At 36.6% G+C, this 19,147-nt stretch overlaps 1 protein-coding gene across 1 annotated transcript in view; it reads left to right on the forward strand.

The window, feature by feature from the left end:
* The window catches only part of NAALADL2 (N-acetylated alpha-linked acidic dipeptidase like 2), a 1,062,489-nt gene that overhangs the window by 544,172 nt on the left and 499,170 nt on the right, over window positions 1–19,147 (forward strand). The window contains exon 5 of the mRNA XM_043995545.1: window positions 14,663–14,813. Coding sequence (XP_043851480.1) covers window positions 14,663–14,813 — 151 coding nt within the window. The remainder of the gene's footprint in view (window positions 1–14,662; window positions 14,814–19,147) is intronic.

Consider the following 19,147-nt stretch of genomic DNA (forward strand, 5'->3'; position numbering starts at 1 on the left):
TGGAGTATGCCTTCTTTACAAAGGTTAGAACAAGATACTATCCATTTGTATATGTTACAGACATTTATCCTTTTGGAGGACCCTCAAGAACTCTTTGAAGAAGAGTTAAGACTTACTTTATGTAATTAAGGAATATCCTATTAAGAACCTTCTTGGAATCTTTATTTTGAATCTTTCATAGACCTCAGGGCTATCCAAGGGACTTAAGATTGGAATCAAAACATATCACTTGTTTGAACCATCTCATCATATGCTTACCATGGTTTATCATAAACATTTGCTTCAAAAGCATAGTCAGCATCCTTTCTCTTCGCATCCCCTGCATACTGTTGCTGAAACAATTATCTTGGTCTCACCTCCCAAAGATAAGTTATATTCCAGGATCCTATTGTTGATGTTCTTGTATGATGTTGAATTGAAAGTAGAGGTAGCACTGGAAGAAGTAACCCAGGAGTTGACTGTGACATCTATATAATTTTCAATTATCTTCTATCCACTAAATACATATCTGTATTTTCTTATATACTATAGGTGGACACTTGCAAAGAGATGGAATGAACATATTCCAAGTGGTACCTACTTTATGCCAGGCACTGTGCTAAGGTCTTAAACAGCCCTCGCCATCAAGAAGCTTATTTCTATAGGGGCTAGGATGAGTTTCCACTTTTAAACCATATTTTTAAATTGCAGTTGTCCAGGTTTACAAACCTCCTCTTGTGTAGACTTGCATCTGTTTGCTGGTGTGTTGCTATCTTTTTATCCTCATTAATCTCTAAAAGATTCTGATACTTTATTTTATGTGACTGAGTTCCTTAGCCTTCTAGGGAACATTGCCTTGGATGCTTCACTTATGCATTTAACTAACACACACACACACACACACACACACACAGTACTAAGCATTCAATTTCTTTCCCTCCCACTTTTAATCCACTGAAAAGAAAGAGGGAGGAAGGAAGGAAGGAAGGAAGGAAGGAAGGAAGGAAGGAAGGAAGGAAGGAAGGAAGGAAGGAAGGAAGGAAGGAAGGAAGGAAGGAAGTAAGGAGGGAGGGAGGGAGAAAAGAAAGAAGTGTTAAGGGCTAAAATTCTAGCTAAACTGTCTAAAATATCTAGTGAGTGGTCGCCAATAAATTATAAGCTTTAGCAAGAGTTAGGCTTTTAAGCATTTATTAAGGAGAATAAGAATTTGATAAAGAGAGAAAAAAAGGCCTAGATTCCTATCTATTAAAGGGAGAGCACATTTCTAGCTCCGCTCTCCACCAGAGTCCAAAGGAAAGAGCCTGAGAGCGAGTGCCAGTCTCTTTCTTCCTCCTCCCACTATCCCGCGTCACTTCCTGACACCAAAGAAAAGACTCCTGGTCTTGCCCTCAAAGACCTTCGCTTCATGGGCAGAACTCTTCTACAGTAAGTCTCCAGCAGGTGGCGTTATTCCAATCGTTACAGTTCCCCGCTTTGTTTCCTCAAGAAACGGTACGTTTCCTTGATGAAACAGTCAAAAATAACAGAATATAATAACCTATGCTAACTAATAATATGTTAATAACAATATAGAAAAGGGAGAGAGGAAAGTCTTGTCCAGAGGGGCAATTTTTTTTTGTCCTCATGAACTGGTGCTGTGACATTGGTCTTGCAAAGGGAGGGCCTCTGCAGAGAGTACATGTTACAGATGGTGTATATTATAACAGAAAGAGAAAAACAACAACAACAACAAAACAAAACTGTTCATTTAAAGTCTCTGAAAGTCTTTTCTCAGATGTCCTCTAGGTGTAGTCGTGGAATGGAAGTCTTTTCAGGGGTTGATGTGTGGATGCTGGTAATCAGCCAGGAAAATTTCCTACAAAATTGAGCTTAACACGATTTTAAAATAGCTTTGTCAATAATCAAATCAAACAATGAAAGTTCTCAAAAACATGTCTAAGGGAATACAGAATCTTAGTTGTTAACACATGAAACATACAATAAAACAAAAATTGAACCATTCCTTAAAATTATATTATTATTATAGTCCCCCCTTATGGAGAGTAATTGAGAAGACAATTGCTGTGATATTAATTTTTAAAAATAATTTTTATCTTTGTTTCATCACTTTTTGCATCATCTGCCTAATTATCCTCATGCCATTATGAGAAATTAGAAAATCTAATATAATTGGTAACAGGTGTCAAGGCCAAATTCAACACTGTATTTATCATGACACCTGAGATCATTATGGGGATTACTATAAAAGAACAGAGAAATGATGGGATATGAGCATTCCCACACTTGAGCAATATGTACTGCCATGCAGTATGCCAGGCTTAAAATAGGTGGATGGAATATATGTCCATGCCACCGAACATATTGGAGGAAACTGAGTCAGACTTAATCAGATGCATGGGATTGAGATGTCCATGGCATCAGGCATATAGGAGGGAGCATAGAAGCCAGGTGTAGAAGTGAGATGGGTGGGATCAAAACTTCCAGCCATCTGTACAATACTGTGGGGAAAAATAAAATAAAATATTAAACCAAGAGAATCCAACCTCAACATTTGTCAAAAGCCGTTCCCTCGGCCATACCTTGACTTCATGCATGTCTCCCCTCATGTGACAGTTCAGTGTCTGCTCTTGCATGTATTCCTCTTGTGATTGGATGGCACCTTGGCCAACTGGCATTTGATAACTCAGAATAAAGGCAATTAATGTCTTAAATGATAAGTTCCCATAATCCAAGTCTCATATGGATTTAAAAATTGAGGATAATAAATGATTGCAAAAAATGTGAATACATCTTGACTCAGAACACAATATATAATTATGCAACAATTTCAAATAATACCCCTTTTTTTACTTAGTATACAATTACTTTTGTGAAAAATCAGAACATATTTAAATACAAGTTAAAGCACAATAGAATCCCAAAGAAAACTTTTTTTGAAAAAAGAAAACTTTTACAAACATTCCCCTCTTTTTTTGTTTTTTTTTTTTGGAATATGCTTATCAAAAATAATACTGCTAGAATCAATTTACACTTGCCATGGCAACCAATTTGCCAGGGAAATGCTTTAAAGAGTTTGATCAAATAATCAGTTGAGGAAAAAAAATAACAAAAACAAACAACTCAGAATATGAGAGCACAATACTCCTAGAATTAACATTGTATTATGAAATCAAAAACACCTTGCAATTTTTCAAAATTAGATAAATGAATAGAAGAAAATATACATGGAACAATAAAAGACAGTGAAATTCAAACTAAGGAAATCTAAATGAACATGAACTTAATATTAATAAGAGTATTATAAAATATAAACTTGATCACATGACTATAAAAAGCTTTTACAAATATTCTCCTTGTTTTAGAAACTAAGTATAAAACACAATCTCAAATGCATGAAAATCTCTATGAAAATAAACCCATACCATTAATTTCAAAATGTATATATAATAGCATAGAAATCCTATGTAACCTCTGAACTGACATTAATACTCTGAGTGAATTCAGAACACTTTTTATTCCGATATCTAAAATCCCCAATACTCATATCAATACCTTGCTGCTTACTTCTACATTTCTGTACAATATATACCCTTCCATGGCAAAAGAAGCGGAGTCTTGAACTATGGTGATGATTGTCATTCTTATTCAGCTTAAGTTTTTCTTCTTTAACCCCTCTATATTGTCTGTCAGTCTTTTCACCATACAAATGCTTTATAAGATTACTAATTAAAGACAAAAGCAGGTTAGCAAAATTATGAACAAATCGAGCAGAAGGGAGGAAGAAAAGATAGGGATGAAGAAGGAAGAAAGGAAGAAGAAGGGGGAACTCTTGTATTATATAGGCTTAAACTAAGTATGTTTTCAATTTGGTCACATAAAAATGGATATTTTATATATTATTCTATTATCTCTCTGTCATGAAATGAGTAGCTTTATAATTTCTTTTGCAATCATGGTGGATCATTTAATTGGTGAGATTTCTTAAATCTTTCAAACTTGTTCATTTTTCTTATTCTATATAATTTTTTCCAGTTCTGATTATTTTACTGCCTCAGTTCAAACAAATATTTTCATGTCTCTTTGCAACCATCTTTTTCCCCCTCATTTCTTATAATACAGTCATATTTCCTTACATTCATGTACCACAATCTATTCAGCCATTCCACATTTAATGGATATCCCCTTAGCTTCCAGGTTTTTTGTTGGTTTGTTTTTGTCACCACAGAAACCAATATTGACAGAAATAAAGTTTGACCTAAAGAATTGGAGAAATATTGTTTGTTCCTATGTAGGCTGAGCCAATATAATAAATATGATCATTCTACCTCACTTAATTTACTTATTCAGTGCCAGAACTATCAAACTCCTTAAAATTCCTATGTAAAGCTAGAAGTAAGAATAACAAAATTCATGTATATACAACAAAAGGTCAAGAATCTCAAGGGACTTAATGTGGGGTGGGGAGAGGGAGATATAAAGAAAGGAGGCCTATAAGTACCAGATCACATAGTCAAACAAATACCTATCTGATTAATGGATAGGATCAGTCAGTAAATAAACAATTATTAAGTGCAATGTGCCAGACACTATGCTAAGTGCTGGGAATACAAACACAAGCAATTAAAAAAAGACAGCTCCTGCCCTCAAGAAACTTAAATTCTAATGAAGGAAGACAACATGTAAAAAAAAAGGCTGAAAAAGTATTGGGGGTATGACATGGGAACATGGTGAAGAAAGTTCACCAGGGGCAGCTAGGTGGCACTGGCTCTGGATTCAGGAGGACCTGAGTTCAAATCTGGCCTCAGACACTTGACACTTACTAGCTGTATGACCCTGGGCAAGTCATTTAACCCTTATTGCCCCACAAAAAAGAAAAGGAAAGTTCACACTACAGCCAGGAGAGTAATGAAACTATTATCTAGGCCTTACCAAAATTAAATAGAGGTTCTGAGAGGAACCATTCAGTCAGAGTGAGAGGCCACAGTGGTGGAACATACTTCAAGTGTGTGAATTCTAGTGTTGAAGGAAGCTTCTAGGACAAAAAGGTTTCTGGAAAATCGTGGGGAAAGTCTGAAGTGCATTCTATAAAGGAGTAAAGATAGAGGTAAGGGAAAAGTCCAGTATCAAAGAAGGGACACAGAGGATTGTAGATAATAAAATGGATAGTTTTGACATCATAAAAAATTTTAATAAGTTTTTGTACAAACAAATCTAATATAGCTAAGATTAAAAGGAAAACAATTAGGGAAAATATCTTTGCAAGTTATTTTCCCTAATGAATAAAAGTTTCGTTTCCAAGATGTATAAGGAACTGTTTCAAATGATCAGAATAAGAGCTATTCCCCAATTGATATATGGTCTAAGGATATTAATAGGAAGTTTTCAAGGGAAGAAGACCTAATGGAAGAATTAAAATCAAAGTTATTCTGAGATTCTACCTGAAACCCATCGGGTTGGCAAAGATGACCCCAAGAAGAAAATTACAGATATTGGACAGGCTGTGGGAAAACAGACACATTAATACACTGTTGGTGGGGCTGTGAATAGAGCCAGCCATGTTAGAAAGCAATTTAGACTTGTGCACAAAACATTTCTAAACGGCACATGCCTTTTCATCCACTTATGTTTTCAAAAGGTTTGTGCCACTGCTAATTCCTTAACTGATGTCTCCGTAGGCTGAATATCCCTGAAGAGGACGAATCAAAAGGAAGAGAGGAATGCCTTTACCTCATAATTGCCTGTCAGATCCCTTTTATGTCAGCATCAGTCATTGTTTCCTAAGCCATGGTCCATTTGCTTTGCAGAAACGATTTTGCAATTTGACAATCCTCCATGTCTTCCAACTGTTCAAATACAAAAAGGAAACTGCCCATTCTTTCCTCTTAATTTTGCCATCTCGATCCAGAGAGATTGCAGATGTACAAGTGTCTAAACATGTTTGTAGTTTAAACATCCGAGAATTGTAGCCCTGTATTAATGTCTTCTATGACTCCCCCATCACCAATGGGCCTCTTATAATTGAGACAAAATGACACACGCCTGAACTAATTTCTCTATTAATTTGGTATTGTGTCTTCCTGTTGCTGGCTTTGTGGAAGGCTCTCCCCCTTGGCAGGCTACTCTTTAGGTTCAAACAGGAAAGCCAGCCCTCATTTCCACCCACAGGGTGTGCTTGGCAGCTGTAGGACCAGATGCTCCACTGCTGGATACTCTGTCTGATTTGAGTCTAGGGACTTGGTCAGACTGCTTTGGAAATATTTAATTTAACCAGATGCCTCAGTCTTTCAACTTGATGCCTGCTGTGATGAATTTGTACTATTCCTATATGTTAGGATATGCTAGCATGTGCAAACATTTCTTGAAGTCCATAAATTAATATGTTGAATTGTAAATGAGGGTATTTTTTTCCAGCTTGTGTTTATTTGATGAGCATATTTCCAATACTCCAATTGGTCTGTCAGCTCATCTATTTGGAGACCTCCTTCAGAAGAGGCACATCACAACCCATCCATGTTTGCTTATCTCTGTGCCTCTTTTCTATGTAGCCCCATAAATCAGTTTGGAGGAGGGAGTCTGCTTAATCTGCAGGGGGGGTGGGGGGGGCAGGAACCTTCCTATTAAACTCTTGCTACTAAATGAATATAGAGAAGGTTGTCAAAGGTTAATGGGGTCATAGATTTACAATTGAAAGAGATCCTCAATTGAATCTAGTCCAACCTTTATTATACAAATGAAGAAACTGAAACCTATGAGGTTAAGTACAGAAGATCACATAGAGTAAAAGAGGGATGTGGGATTTGAATTCAGATCCTTTGGCTTCAGATCCAGTCCATTTCCCACCTAATTAAGTATTCCCTTCCCTTCCCTTCCCTTCCCTTCCCTTCCCTTCCCTTCCCTTCCCTTCCCTTCCCTTCCCTTCCCTTCCCTTCCCTTCCCTTCCTTCCTTCTTTTTTTCCACCACTTATGCACAATCTCTCTCTTCTAATATGTTTCATCTTGCTCATGTCCACCATGCACCTCCCCCTTGCCCTTTGGCTAATCCTCATTTATAATTCTGTAGAGTCTGAGGTGTTGCATGACTTACAGATCTACAATATCATTTGAAGAATTTTTTTTTTTTTTTAGTGAGGCAATTGGGGTTAAGTGACTTGCCTAGGGTCACACAGCTAGTAAGTGTTAAGTGTCTGAGGCCAGATTTGAACTCAGGTACTCCTGACTCCAGGGCCGGTGCTCTATCCACTGCGCCATCTAGTTGTCCCTCATTTGAAGAATATTAGCATTAAACAGATGGGCCTTTGATTCTGTGGAAAATTTTGGGTTATTAACACAAAACAAAACAAAAAACTATGATCCGGCCTGCTTTCTTATTGCTGATCATTTACCACTTGGCCTAGCTCACTGTCTATCTGTCTGTCTATCTATCTATCTGTCTGTCGGTCTGTCAGTCTATAATCTGTCTATCATTTATGATCTTTCTATCATTTCTATCTATCATCTATCTCTAACTCTGCACTCATGGATGGCTCTATGATTTATCTATCCAATGGAGCATCCTAGTGTGTATGTACCTTTGCTCTCCAACCATCTTTCATTGCATATTCTTATCTTTAAAAATTGAGTATTCCCTATATATACATAATTATTTACACACACACACACACACACACACACACACACACCTGCCCTGGAGGGACAAACAAGGATCAGTGTGTATTGATGGTTGAAAAGGAAGCTTTGGGCTAATAAGAAAAAAAAAACCTAAAAATAATATTTATAAATAATAAAACAAATAGTAACATTAATCACTAATGATGTTAATAATAACTAATCAGTAACTAGCATAGTACTTTAGGGTTTGCAAACCTCTTAACTTATGTTAACTCATTTGAGTCTCATAACCCTTTGAGGTAGTTATTATTACCCTCATTTTTCAGATGAAGAAACAATGACTGAGAGAAATTAGGTGTTTGGTCTAAGACATACCTACTAAGTGTCTGAGGTTGAATTTGAACTCAGATCTTACTGATTCCAAGTCTAAGACTATGGCCACTGAGCCATTCAGTTGCCTAGATAGAAGAAAAAACATGTCCAAATGATTAAGGCTATCCCAAAATAGAAAGATCTGCTTTTGGAAGTAGTGGGTCTGCCACCACTGGTGATCTTGAATTGGAGAATGGATGATCCATTGTAAGGGCTGCTATTGGGTTTTCATTCAGGCATAGTTAGGTCTAGGTAGATCTAAGGATCCTAGCTTTGGGGTGGGTAAATTCATTACAGGTCATCTAGTTCAAACTGTCATTTTCCTGAAGAGGAAATTATAGTCAAGAGAAGTTTATTGACTTGCCCTTGGTCATACAGGTATTGTTTGAGTTGCAGGGGAAGGATTTGACCCCAGGTTCTCTGACACCAAATTCATAACTATACTGTTTTATCTCTGATGTAGCTTCTAACTCAGAGATTCTGTGATCACCAGTATTTAGAGGAGGAAACCAAGTGATAGAAGGTTCAAGTTTGCATATGGCATTTGGAGCAAAGCTGGGTATGGAAACCGAAATATTGTGAATCCCAAAGTGAAATCCTTTTTGCTACACCATACCTCTATTTTTACTCATTATATATGTGTTTACCTAAAATTGGCACCCCAAAGATACGTCTGCTCTGACACCTTATTATGACACTAGCAAAATAATAGAATAGGAACCTACATAAAACTGTTCTTCAGAAATAATTATGCTTTAAAATGCACAGAGCAGGCTCATGAGCATTTTAATATTTGAACCTCCCAATGTGTAGAGTAGATAATTCAAATTTTATTATCTTCCTTTGATTGTTGAGAGAATTTAATCTTAGAGAGGGATAAATGCTTCCTTTCCTAGGGTCAGACTTTTTGCCAGTCAAGATTCAAACTTGGATCTTCTGACTCTTGTTATACTATGCATTATAGTAAAGATGTTTTACCTTTTTATAGTGACACATGTTTTCTGTCCTCCTTTCCTACCCCTGTTACTGTCTTCTCCTCTCTTCTGCTAGGTGTCAACTCTGTAGTTGACTTATTTCCAATATATGCTCAAGTCTAGGAATTGAGATTTTGACTTGGCTGACTGATAGGAACAAAAAACAAGGATTTTAATATAGAGATTAGAAGGAACCCGAGTAATCATTTAGTATCCCTATTTAAATGTACAGGAAGAGTTAGTTGCTCAAAATCTCAAGGGTAGCAACCTCCCCATGGCTACACAACATACACACTAAAAGGCAAGACATGAAAAAAAAAGATTTAACCCAATCCAAATAGGAATATTTATTTGCTCATGTGACTTTGGGTAAATCACAGCCTTTCCTCATTTATAAAACAAAGAAGTTGATAGAGGATCCCTAAGGTCTCTCTCCCAATCCTTATATTCTAAGATGCATCCTAAAACAGGAAATTTATAGAACTTCCTACATATATGTTAGGTGAGAAATATATTTGGTGATCTTTCCACATATATTGCTATACAACATAGTCATGCTCTCCAGAATAGCTGATTATTATTATTATTATTATTATTATTATTATTATTATTATTATTATTATTATTATTATTATTATCTGAGGGCTTATTCAAGATTGGGACTTTATAAGTAATTTTTCAAAGACGTTGTCTAACTTGACAAATTGAGAATACAATAGAAATGTAAAAGATTTGGGGCCATGCACTCTTAACAGTGTAAGCATTTTTTTGTCCTTGACTAGAAGCAATTCAATTATTTTGTTTCTGAAATAAATTAAGTAAAGCTTATTGAGTCTGATCAGCCTTTGTTTCCAGGGAATTACAGTTCAATTTCATTTTTAATTAGAATTGAACATTGTGGATTTCTTAGCCCTGGTAAGCAAGATCTAGCAATAAAGTGTGCACTTAATTTGTATTAAGTTTCTGAAATCTAGTGGAGGGAATGAGCAATATGTCTGGTTAATATTTAAACATCTCACAATGTTCTGTTGTAGAAATTTCCATTTATTAAAGCTGCTGTACTATAACAAATTGCTTTCTCTTTCAAATAAACCTGATATCACAACCTGAGCAAAATGTATACAATGGGATGGGAAGAAGAAATAACAATACACTTTGACTTCCATCTGATCTTCATTGTCATATTCAGAGGCTTCTCTAAATGCCCTGAAAAGATAGGATGGGGGGTTTAAATATTGTTGTGCTAATAGGTGCAGATGTATCCAAATGAGATAGCCTGTATCTGTTTGGGGAATCACTAATCTTTTTATGAGAGAACATTAAATACATTTTCCACCTTGTTGAACCTTCATGTGAGGAAACTGTCAATCATAAAATCAGTTGTATTAATGTTTCCTGCTTTTTCAATTTTTCACCCCTTGCTCTGTTCTGTGTCTTATTTGTACAGTGTTCTGTAATGCTATTCATTAGACTGGGGGTTGTTTTGAGATGTGCAGCAAAGGTATCTTGTTTTCCATCATTTCTGTGCACTGGGGCATGAAGCGGGATGCGTCCTCTGCTTGGCATCATGTCTTACTTAATACAGTACCTGGAGTTGAGGGGTGGGGCAGGGGTTCACCAGCGAATGAAGCACAAGAAGCTTTGGAACTATGCCCCTAGACATATGCTATGGGAAATATAGCAGGTGGATTAGACATTTAATCTGGAGTTCAGAAATGGTCAGACTCAAAATGGAGTTTTGCCACCATTTTCTTAGGGTCACATAATCTGGAGGATCAGAATTTTAAAAAATGTAGACATAAATGACTTCTCTCATCCTTTCAAGCTGAACATTGTTATTCCAGATAGGCTGCCCTGCCATGAGAAGAAAAGATGATGACATCTGATATTTGCATGCCATTTCTCTTTCTGGATGCAATTCAAAAGAAGAAAGTGACCATCCCCAAATTTCGTGGCCACTTAAAGGGGACTCTGATTCTTCTTTGGCAAAGGAAGTTTTTTTTTTTTAATAATAAGTCTAATTAGGAAAGGGGTGACTTGTGAATGAAATACATACTGTCAAAATCATTACCTGATCAATCAATGAGTCAATAAGCATTTATTAAGCACTTGCTATGTACCATGTACTGTGCCAAGGACTGGGGGATAAAAAAATAAACAAACAAAAGAAATTGTTTTACATTCAAGGACTTTACATTCTATGTTGAGAGATGATACACATATAAGTCTATACAAAAAAGTACCAGATAATGGAGGGGGAGGAGAAGGAGACTCCATCAGATGGAGCAAACAGGAAAGGGTTCATATAGAAGATGGCATCTAGCTGAGCTTTGAATAGATCTTTGACAATAACTAGATATTATGAGACAGAACTGAGAAGGGTTTGCATCATAGGTGTGGGGAATGGCCAATGCAAAGACACCAGAGATGGAATGTCATGTGTGAGGGAGAATATGGAGACTCATTTGTCTGCTTTGTAGAATGTGAAGGGTATGCATCAAGGTAGGTAGGTTGGAATCAGGTGGTAGAAGGCTTTAAACTTCAATCAATCAATCAACCAACCAACATCTATGAACTTTGTATTTGACTCTATATGTAATTGTAAAGTTTTGTGAGCCAGGGTTTGACAGGATCAGACCCCCATGCTTTAGGGACACCATTTGGGTAGCTGTATGGAGGACGACAATCCAGAACCCTCAGAAAATTCATAGATCATATATTGATACCTGAGGTCCTACTTCCTTTGAACAATACAATTGTGTATATATTTAAATTTAAGTCAATATTGGTTGAAATCTTTCTGAAGTCAATTTAATATTTCTCTTGGCCTTATAAACAAAACATATTGAAAATAAATTTAAATTATTAACATAGTCTACGTTTTGGCTGTTGGCTGTTTTTTTCTTATTTCCTCATCCTTGATTGTTTTCCTGTTGTAAGCTCCTTGGGAACAGAGATGATTTCACTTTTGCATTCATCCTCCTAGCACCCTAGCACAGTGCCTGGCATAGACAGTACTTGTAAATACTTACTGATTTATTCCTGAAAAATTACTAGTCCCTGGAGCTCCCTGTTTCTCTCACTTGTTCGATGAACTCTCCACGTCAATAGATTCCTGGACTATAGGGCTGGAAGAAAGTTTACTAGGCATCTAGTCTGATGGCCTTTGTCAAAACCCAAAAAGGTTTTAGGAAGAATTGGAAGTTGATTCAGAAGAGGAAAGAACCAGAAAGAGACGTGGCTCCCTCATCCAGTCTTGTGAGTTCTATATTGTGCAGAATTCAAACAAGGGTGTAATGGCAAGCAGTTAGCTGGATGGCATGTAGGCAGCTTCTGGAAAAGGACTTCTTTGTGAATTATATCAGCAGGTAAGTATAAACATTCCACACAATTTGGGTGAAATAAAAACATAAGCCTTTTGGGTGGACCCACCAAAAACAAGACCTTGGTAGAACGTAAGCATTGCTTACAGTGATTTCCAGGTCCCTTGGAGGGCCAGCATTCTGGGCTACACAATATTTAGTGAGATAAAGCTAGACTCAAATAATATTAATGAATAATAATGTACTTTAGCCCACACCTTCTTTTTATAGGTAAGGAAGGTAAAGTCTCTTGCCTCATGTCATTGACTAGTTACTCGTAGAGTTCAGATTAGAAAACAGGGCTGCTTCTTCCTGTTTCACGAAGTCTCCTTCTACTGATCTACACAAGCATACGCACTCGTATACATAGAAAACCACATCCTCATGACCACAGAAACACATATGCTGATATCCGAGATACACAAGGCATTAAATTCCACTCAAATATAAATGTTTGCCCATTCACTATTCAAGAACAAGACAATTCAATTCTACAAACATTGAGTTCCTACTAGGTACAAAGCATTATGCTAGGGTATGAGGAGAATGCATTGATAATTGTAGTAAGTGGGGGCGGCTAGGTGGCGCAGTGGATAGAGCACCGGCCCTGGATTCAGAAGTACCTGAGTTCAAATCCAGCCTCAGACACTTGACACTTACTAGCTGTGTGACCCTGGGCAAGTCACTTAACCCCCATGGCCCTGCAAAAAAAAAAAAAAAAGATAATTGTAGTAAGTTCCTTGAAGACCAATGTTACAATTTATCTCCTTCAGCTTAATAGTTATTTGTTGTATTAAAAAATGAAACAATGAATGAAATACATATGGCTTCTGCCCTTAAGGATGTTATATTTGCGTAAAAATCAGTCACCTAATTATATAAAGAATAAATATAATGACAAAATATATAAATAAATTCAAAGTAGTTAACTGCAGGGTCATTTGGGAGGGAAGGTTCTAGTAGTTGAAAAGATAAAGTCTTCATAGAGAAGGTTCTGGTTGAACTGTATCAAAGAGATTCTATGAGAGGCAGGTGAGGATTCCAGGTTTGGGGAAACAACCATTGCAAAGATATGGCCAATTTGGCTCTATAACATTGTGGAAAAGGGAGAGTAATTCCCAATGAGGGTGGAAAAATAGTTTGGGGTCAGACTTGGAAGGACTTTAAAACTAAACAGACTAGTTCATAATATTCCAGCGGCAGTAGGAAAGCACTCGATTTTATTGAGTAAGAAAGTAACATGGTCGATCTGTGTTTAGGGAAAAAATAATTGGTAACAGAGTGGAAGATAGGCTGAAATGGGGAGAGACTTGAATCAGGGACGAGAATTTAGAGACTGTTGCCATTATCTGGAATAGAAGTGATTAGGGCCTGAACTAATATAGCAGTGAGAATAGAGGGAAGGATCAGATGAAAGAGATATTATGAATGGGGAAATGTCACTGTTTGGAAACACTGAATATGGAGTGAGGGAGGGAGGGAGGAGGAGAAAGAGACAGAGACAGACAGAGAGACAGAGACAGAGAGACACAGAGAGAGAGAAACAGAGAGACAGACAAGGATAATGGCGGGGGTGGGGAGTGAAATAAAAATCAATCAAATTAGATATGGACATAGAAAATTCAGATCCACCATTCTCTCCCTCTCCCAGAAGTAGCCTCAGTAGCAAGACTTGTTGCTTCACTGGACTATTATATTTACCTCTTCCCTATGCAACCTGCAGGTCAAATACTGTCATTAACAGAAGAACATTTCAGTCCATCACCCCTAACTAACTCTGTGCCAAGTACTCATGATAATACTTGGGCTAATCTAACTTTTCTCACATAATAGTAAATGTCATGAATCCAAATTGACCAGCTGATAAATAATGGAGAAATTAGCTGCTCCAGTGGGTGGAAATTTGGGGGACACATTTCTCCGGATACACTTCAGTATGTCTGGCTCCTTCCAGTTGTGGCCTTTCCAGAACAAAATACATCAAGAATATATTCTTCCTTTTTCCTGGACATTGTACTTCTTTGAATGAAGCCTAAGATCAAATTATTTTGGGATGCTTTGTCACACTCTTTACTTAGTATAAAAGGATTGTGTTAATATGACAGTGGGGACAGTGGGGATGAATCCATCTCTAACCAGCCCAAAGTATGGGCAATGGATTTGAGATCCCTTGATTAAAAATGTGTTAGTTTCCTTCCATTTCTACCTGTGAGCCTAAAATTATATTTTCTATTTCTGTTTTCTATTTAAAATTCTATTATAGTCTATAAAAATTATATTATGAATATAGTCCTCTTTACATATTTACCTTTGGAAGTGTTCTAAGCAGTCACATTTTTGCATTGTTGTTCTCATCTCCCTCATTAGCTTTCGCTGTTGGAAAAAGCTGGGTTTGGAGGTGTTCTTCTTTACATTGATCCTTGCGATTTACCAAAGACTGCCAACCTTAGCCACAGCTCCTTCATGGTTTCACTGAATCCTGGAGGAGATCCTTCTACACCTGGTTATCCCAGTATTGGTGAGTTTAGCTCTTTTTTCCAAATATTGATTTGTTTTGAAAATTACAGAAATTCTACCTCATTTGACCAAATGAAATGATTTTGACTAATGACAATGATTACTAATAACCAGGGGTCTTGGCCAGTCAGATTCTAGGAAAAGTTTCTTAAGAAAACTATTAAATTTGCTCTTCATCTAGTAAATGCTTTCATCATATTAGGGATATTTTGTCCACAGAAAATCATAACATTTTTATGTGACAGAGGAAAGTGGTTTCTTTATCTCAATTATGAAAATCTTGGGACAATAGTTCCAAGGCCAATCATGATGGGAATCATTTTCACTTTTATATTGTCCGGTCTCTGTCTCTAAATCTGAGTGAAGTAGGCAGGTTTCTTCATTTTACCTGTTGTTATATTAATGGAATTGAATTTGTTGTGTTTTCCATCAGAGAAATTCTGAGTCAGGAAAACGAAAAGGGGTGGTGCGATGTGTCATGCCAGTTCAGTAGAGAGTTAGGGTGTTGTTGATCCACCTAACATAGAAGTGTTATCTTTTAGACTCTATGCAAAAATCCATATAATTGCTTTTAGAATCTTGACCTTTGGACCAGGGCTTGTCCTCAAACTATTAGCTCGTGTCAGTATTTTCTGTCAGGTCCTATTACATTACAATGGTGAGATCACCATGATCCAGAGTTTTGACATTATAGGTTCAGAGACTGAATTTTATCAAGTTTAATTGAGTTTTTGACGATGGATTATTGCTAACTATACTCAACTGGAATGGATTTCTAATCCAGAATACTATTTCACTAATTTACATCGGAAGTTATACCAGATCTGAGAATTAAGAACTGTTGTCTATGCAATGGTATAATCCATTCCATAATCAAATGCTAAACGTGACAATTGATCTTGTGAATATAAAGTTAGAGCCTTCTGATCTCCATCTCTCTATTCACTGTAGTTCTTTTTTGTCTGTTTGATGTCCTAGAGTCCTCTTGGTGGTTCATACAGTAGTGAAATATATCAGACTTTGAGGTTTATTTAATATTCCTGGTGTTACAATTCAGTGAGTCTGTGGCCCGTTTATCTACTGTCTGTTCAACATCACTTCTGCCACCCAAACATACTGAAAAGAATGAAGAATAACCCTGTCATTTGTGACAAGGCTTCACTAGGTATCCTTGGTCCAGTTACTTGGACAAATGTCTAAAGACTGACTCAAATTGGTGCTAAATCAACTGAGACAATTCTGAACTGTTGCATGACAAGAAGAGTAGAAACTATAAATATTTGCTCGGGTTTCTCAGTGGAGTCTTGAATAGTTGCAACATGGAATGCCTTGGCATTCAATTGGAAAAGAATGGATCTTTTTCTTAGTGCTTCACTAGTCCCTATCAGCTTTGCTTTCAAGTTTCCAAAGAGAAGAACAGTATTTAGCATTATTTACAGAACTATTTAAAGAATGCTTCTTTGTTAAACAACCTTCAAGAAATCATTTGTTCACTATAAATTGTATGCTTTGGTAAATTTATGGCTTCATTGATATGTGACTATTTACTCCCTAGTACAGGTTATAATTCCATCAGACCACCTTGTTCTCCATGGAGAATCTATCTGATATACTGGATGCTCTCCACTAATTTTTTAAAATAACTTGATAGTGTAATATATTCAGTATGTCTATCAGTTTTAACCCATTCTTTCCACACAACTGACTCATCTATTTTAATACATTAAAATTAAATATACTTTAGGGGCAGCTAGGTGGCACAGTGGATAAAGCACTGGCCCTGGATTCAGGAGGATCTGAGTTCAAATCCAGCCTCAGACACTTGACACTTACTAGCTGTGTGACCCTGGGCAAGTCACTTAACCCTCATTGCCCTGAGGGAAAAAAATGAATTTGATTAATTCAAATATTTATAATAATCAAAATGACTTATTCACTCAGTTGTTCTTAGAACAATATTGCTGTTACTGTATACAATGTTCTCTTGTTCCTACTCATTTTGTTCATCATTTCATGCAACTCTTTCTATATCTTTCTAAGATCACTGACCTCATCATTTCCTGTCTCACAGTAATATTCCATCACAATCATAAGACACAACTTTTTCAGCCATTCCCCAACTGATGAGCATCCCTGCCATTTCCCGGTCTTTGCCACCACTATAAACAGTTTAGAACATATAGGTTCTTTTCCTTTTTCCCTATCATCTTTGGAAATAGACCTAGTAGCAGTATTGCTGTGTCATAAGGGACCTATGAAGAAAAATGCTATCTGCATCCAGAGAAAGCATTGATATAAAGAAGTATACAGAGTATTTTACATATGTACATACACACAAACACATATGTACACACACTTATTTGTGTCTAATGCTAGCCATCTCTAGGGGAGGGGAAGGGAAGAAAAAAAAAAGAAAAAAATTGCATGATGCCTTTTATATCTATCATCTATCTATCTAACCTATATATTGAAGGAATAGCAAGTTATACATAATAGATTTACAGTTTCATGTACAATCCTCATTTTTATTATACTATGTTATGGAAATGCTTGTGCTATTCCATAAATTAGAAATAAAATAAATAAATGTAAACAAAGTGAATTTAGAAAGAAATAGTAGAGTCTTAAGGTACTTCTGCTTTGGTTAAAAAATGATTTCAGTTATATAAAGTTTCCCATTTAATATGTGGAGATTTATTTACTGATTTATTCAACATTGTATAATTGTCACTAGCTTCCTTTAAGGTTCCTCTCAAACACAAGTTTGTAACTGTGATCTTTCCTGGTTCCCCCAACTATCTGTGCTTCCCTTAATGCCCCCAAACCTACCTCTTCTCTGTTGTTGTTGTTGGTGTTGTTGTTATTGTTGGTGGTGGTGTTTATCCTTCATTCCTGAAGAGGGCCATGACATCTGAAGGTGATGTCATGATTTGTACTTAATTGGATTAAAGTGAGAAAGGGCTATTCAAAGTCACCACCCTCACTCTCTCCTCCAAAGCCATCTTTGTCCAGTGGTAAGATATACATCAGGATGACTGGAGATGGCCCCAGGTATTTTTAAGGCAATTTGGGTTAAGTGACTTGTCCAGGGTCACACAGCCAGTAATTGTCTGAGGTGAGATTTGAACTAGGGTCTCCCAGCTTCAGTACCAGTGATTTATCCACTACAACCACATAGCTGCCCCACTTTGTATATATTTTGTATGGGGGTACACATCTTTTTTGACAGCATGAAAGATCTTTAAGGGTATTTTTGTCTTTCTATCCCCAGTGCCTAACATATAAATGCAGCTTAATAAATATTTGTTGACTGATTAGTTAATAGCTTATAAAAGGTGTCCTTGTAGTTACTGATCAACAGTAATTTGGTGCTGTTTCATATATTTTTATGTCTTATGAGCAATACTTGGCTCAGCACTTTGCCCAAAGATTGTTTTAATTTCCCATAACAGGATGGTCATAACAGGATGTTTTCCAGTGCCTTCTTTAAGAATTTCCAAAGTTACAATAAATTACATTCAGATCCAAGAGTTCTTATGGCCTATATAATTTTTATTTGCAATAATTTATCAATATGAGATCATAAAGGTGATATGTTACACTCAGATATTAAGAGAAATTCGGGAAATTTAATTTCTTTACACAAAAGCTGCTGTTTGGTGTGGCATTTGGTGAATGTCGCTTTACACATGGTGGTGATCAAAGTCTACTATAGGTATTATTTTTGAATTTCATCAAGTCCTTGTGAATAACAATGAAGAGTTAGGACATAACAATATAACAGTGCCCACATCTCCCTATATGTATCAGCATAAAAGGTGGGTGTTTTCTGTATGATGCACATGCCCTTTAATATGATGATGGAGTTATGATCTCATCAACGCAGGCACTCCCTCCAGTGGTTTAGAACAGATGTATCAGATTCAGCTCAGGCCAAGTGCATATACACTAAAACAGATCTAAACGTAATTGTGAAATGGTGAATAAAATAAATAAAAATGCAATACAAAATAGAGAATGTTAATTTGTAGGGTTTTTTAATCAATATGTGCCCCACAGGGCCCTTTCTATTTGAGCTTGACAGCACTGGTATGTATAGACCACATGTCATCCACGCATGTTCATCTTCCACCCTTGTCCAGATCCTTCCCTAAATCCTTCATGGAGGTGTGGAAAGGGGGTCCACTAAATGTATGGGAAGCCTTCTTCTGTATCTTCTGACATTGTGCAGATACAGTGAAGCACACTTGTGCTGTCCATCACTTATCTCCTGCTTTTCCTCCATTACCAGCCTACCTTCTTTTTTCCATCAGATGTGTCTCTCATGACATCCTT

Source organism: Dromiciops gliroides, chromosome 3 (assembly GCF_019393635.1).
Source record: "Dromiciops gliroides isolate mDroGli1 chromosome 3, mDroGli1.pri, whole genome shotgun sequence".
In the NCBI taxonomy this organism is placed as follows: domain Eukaryota; kingdom Metazoa; phylum Chordata; class Mammalia; order Microbiotheria; family Microbiotheriidae; genus Dromiciops; species Dromiciops gliroides.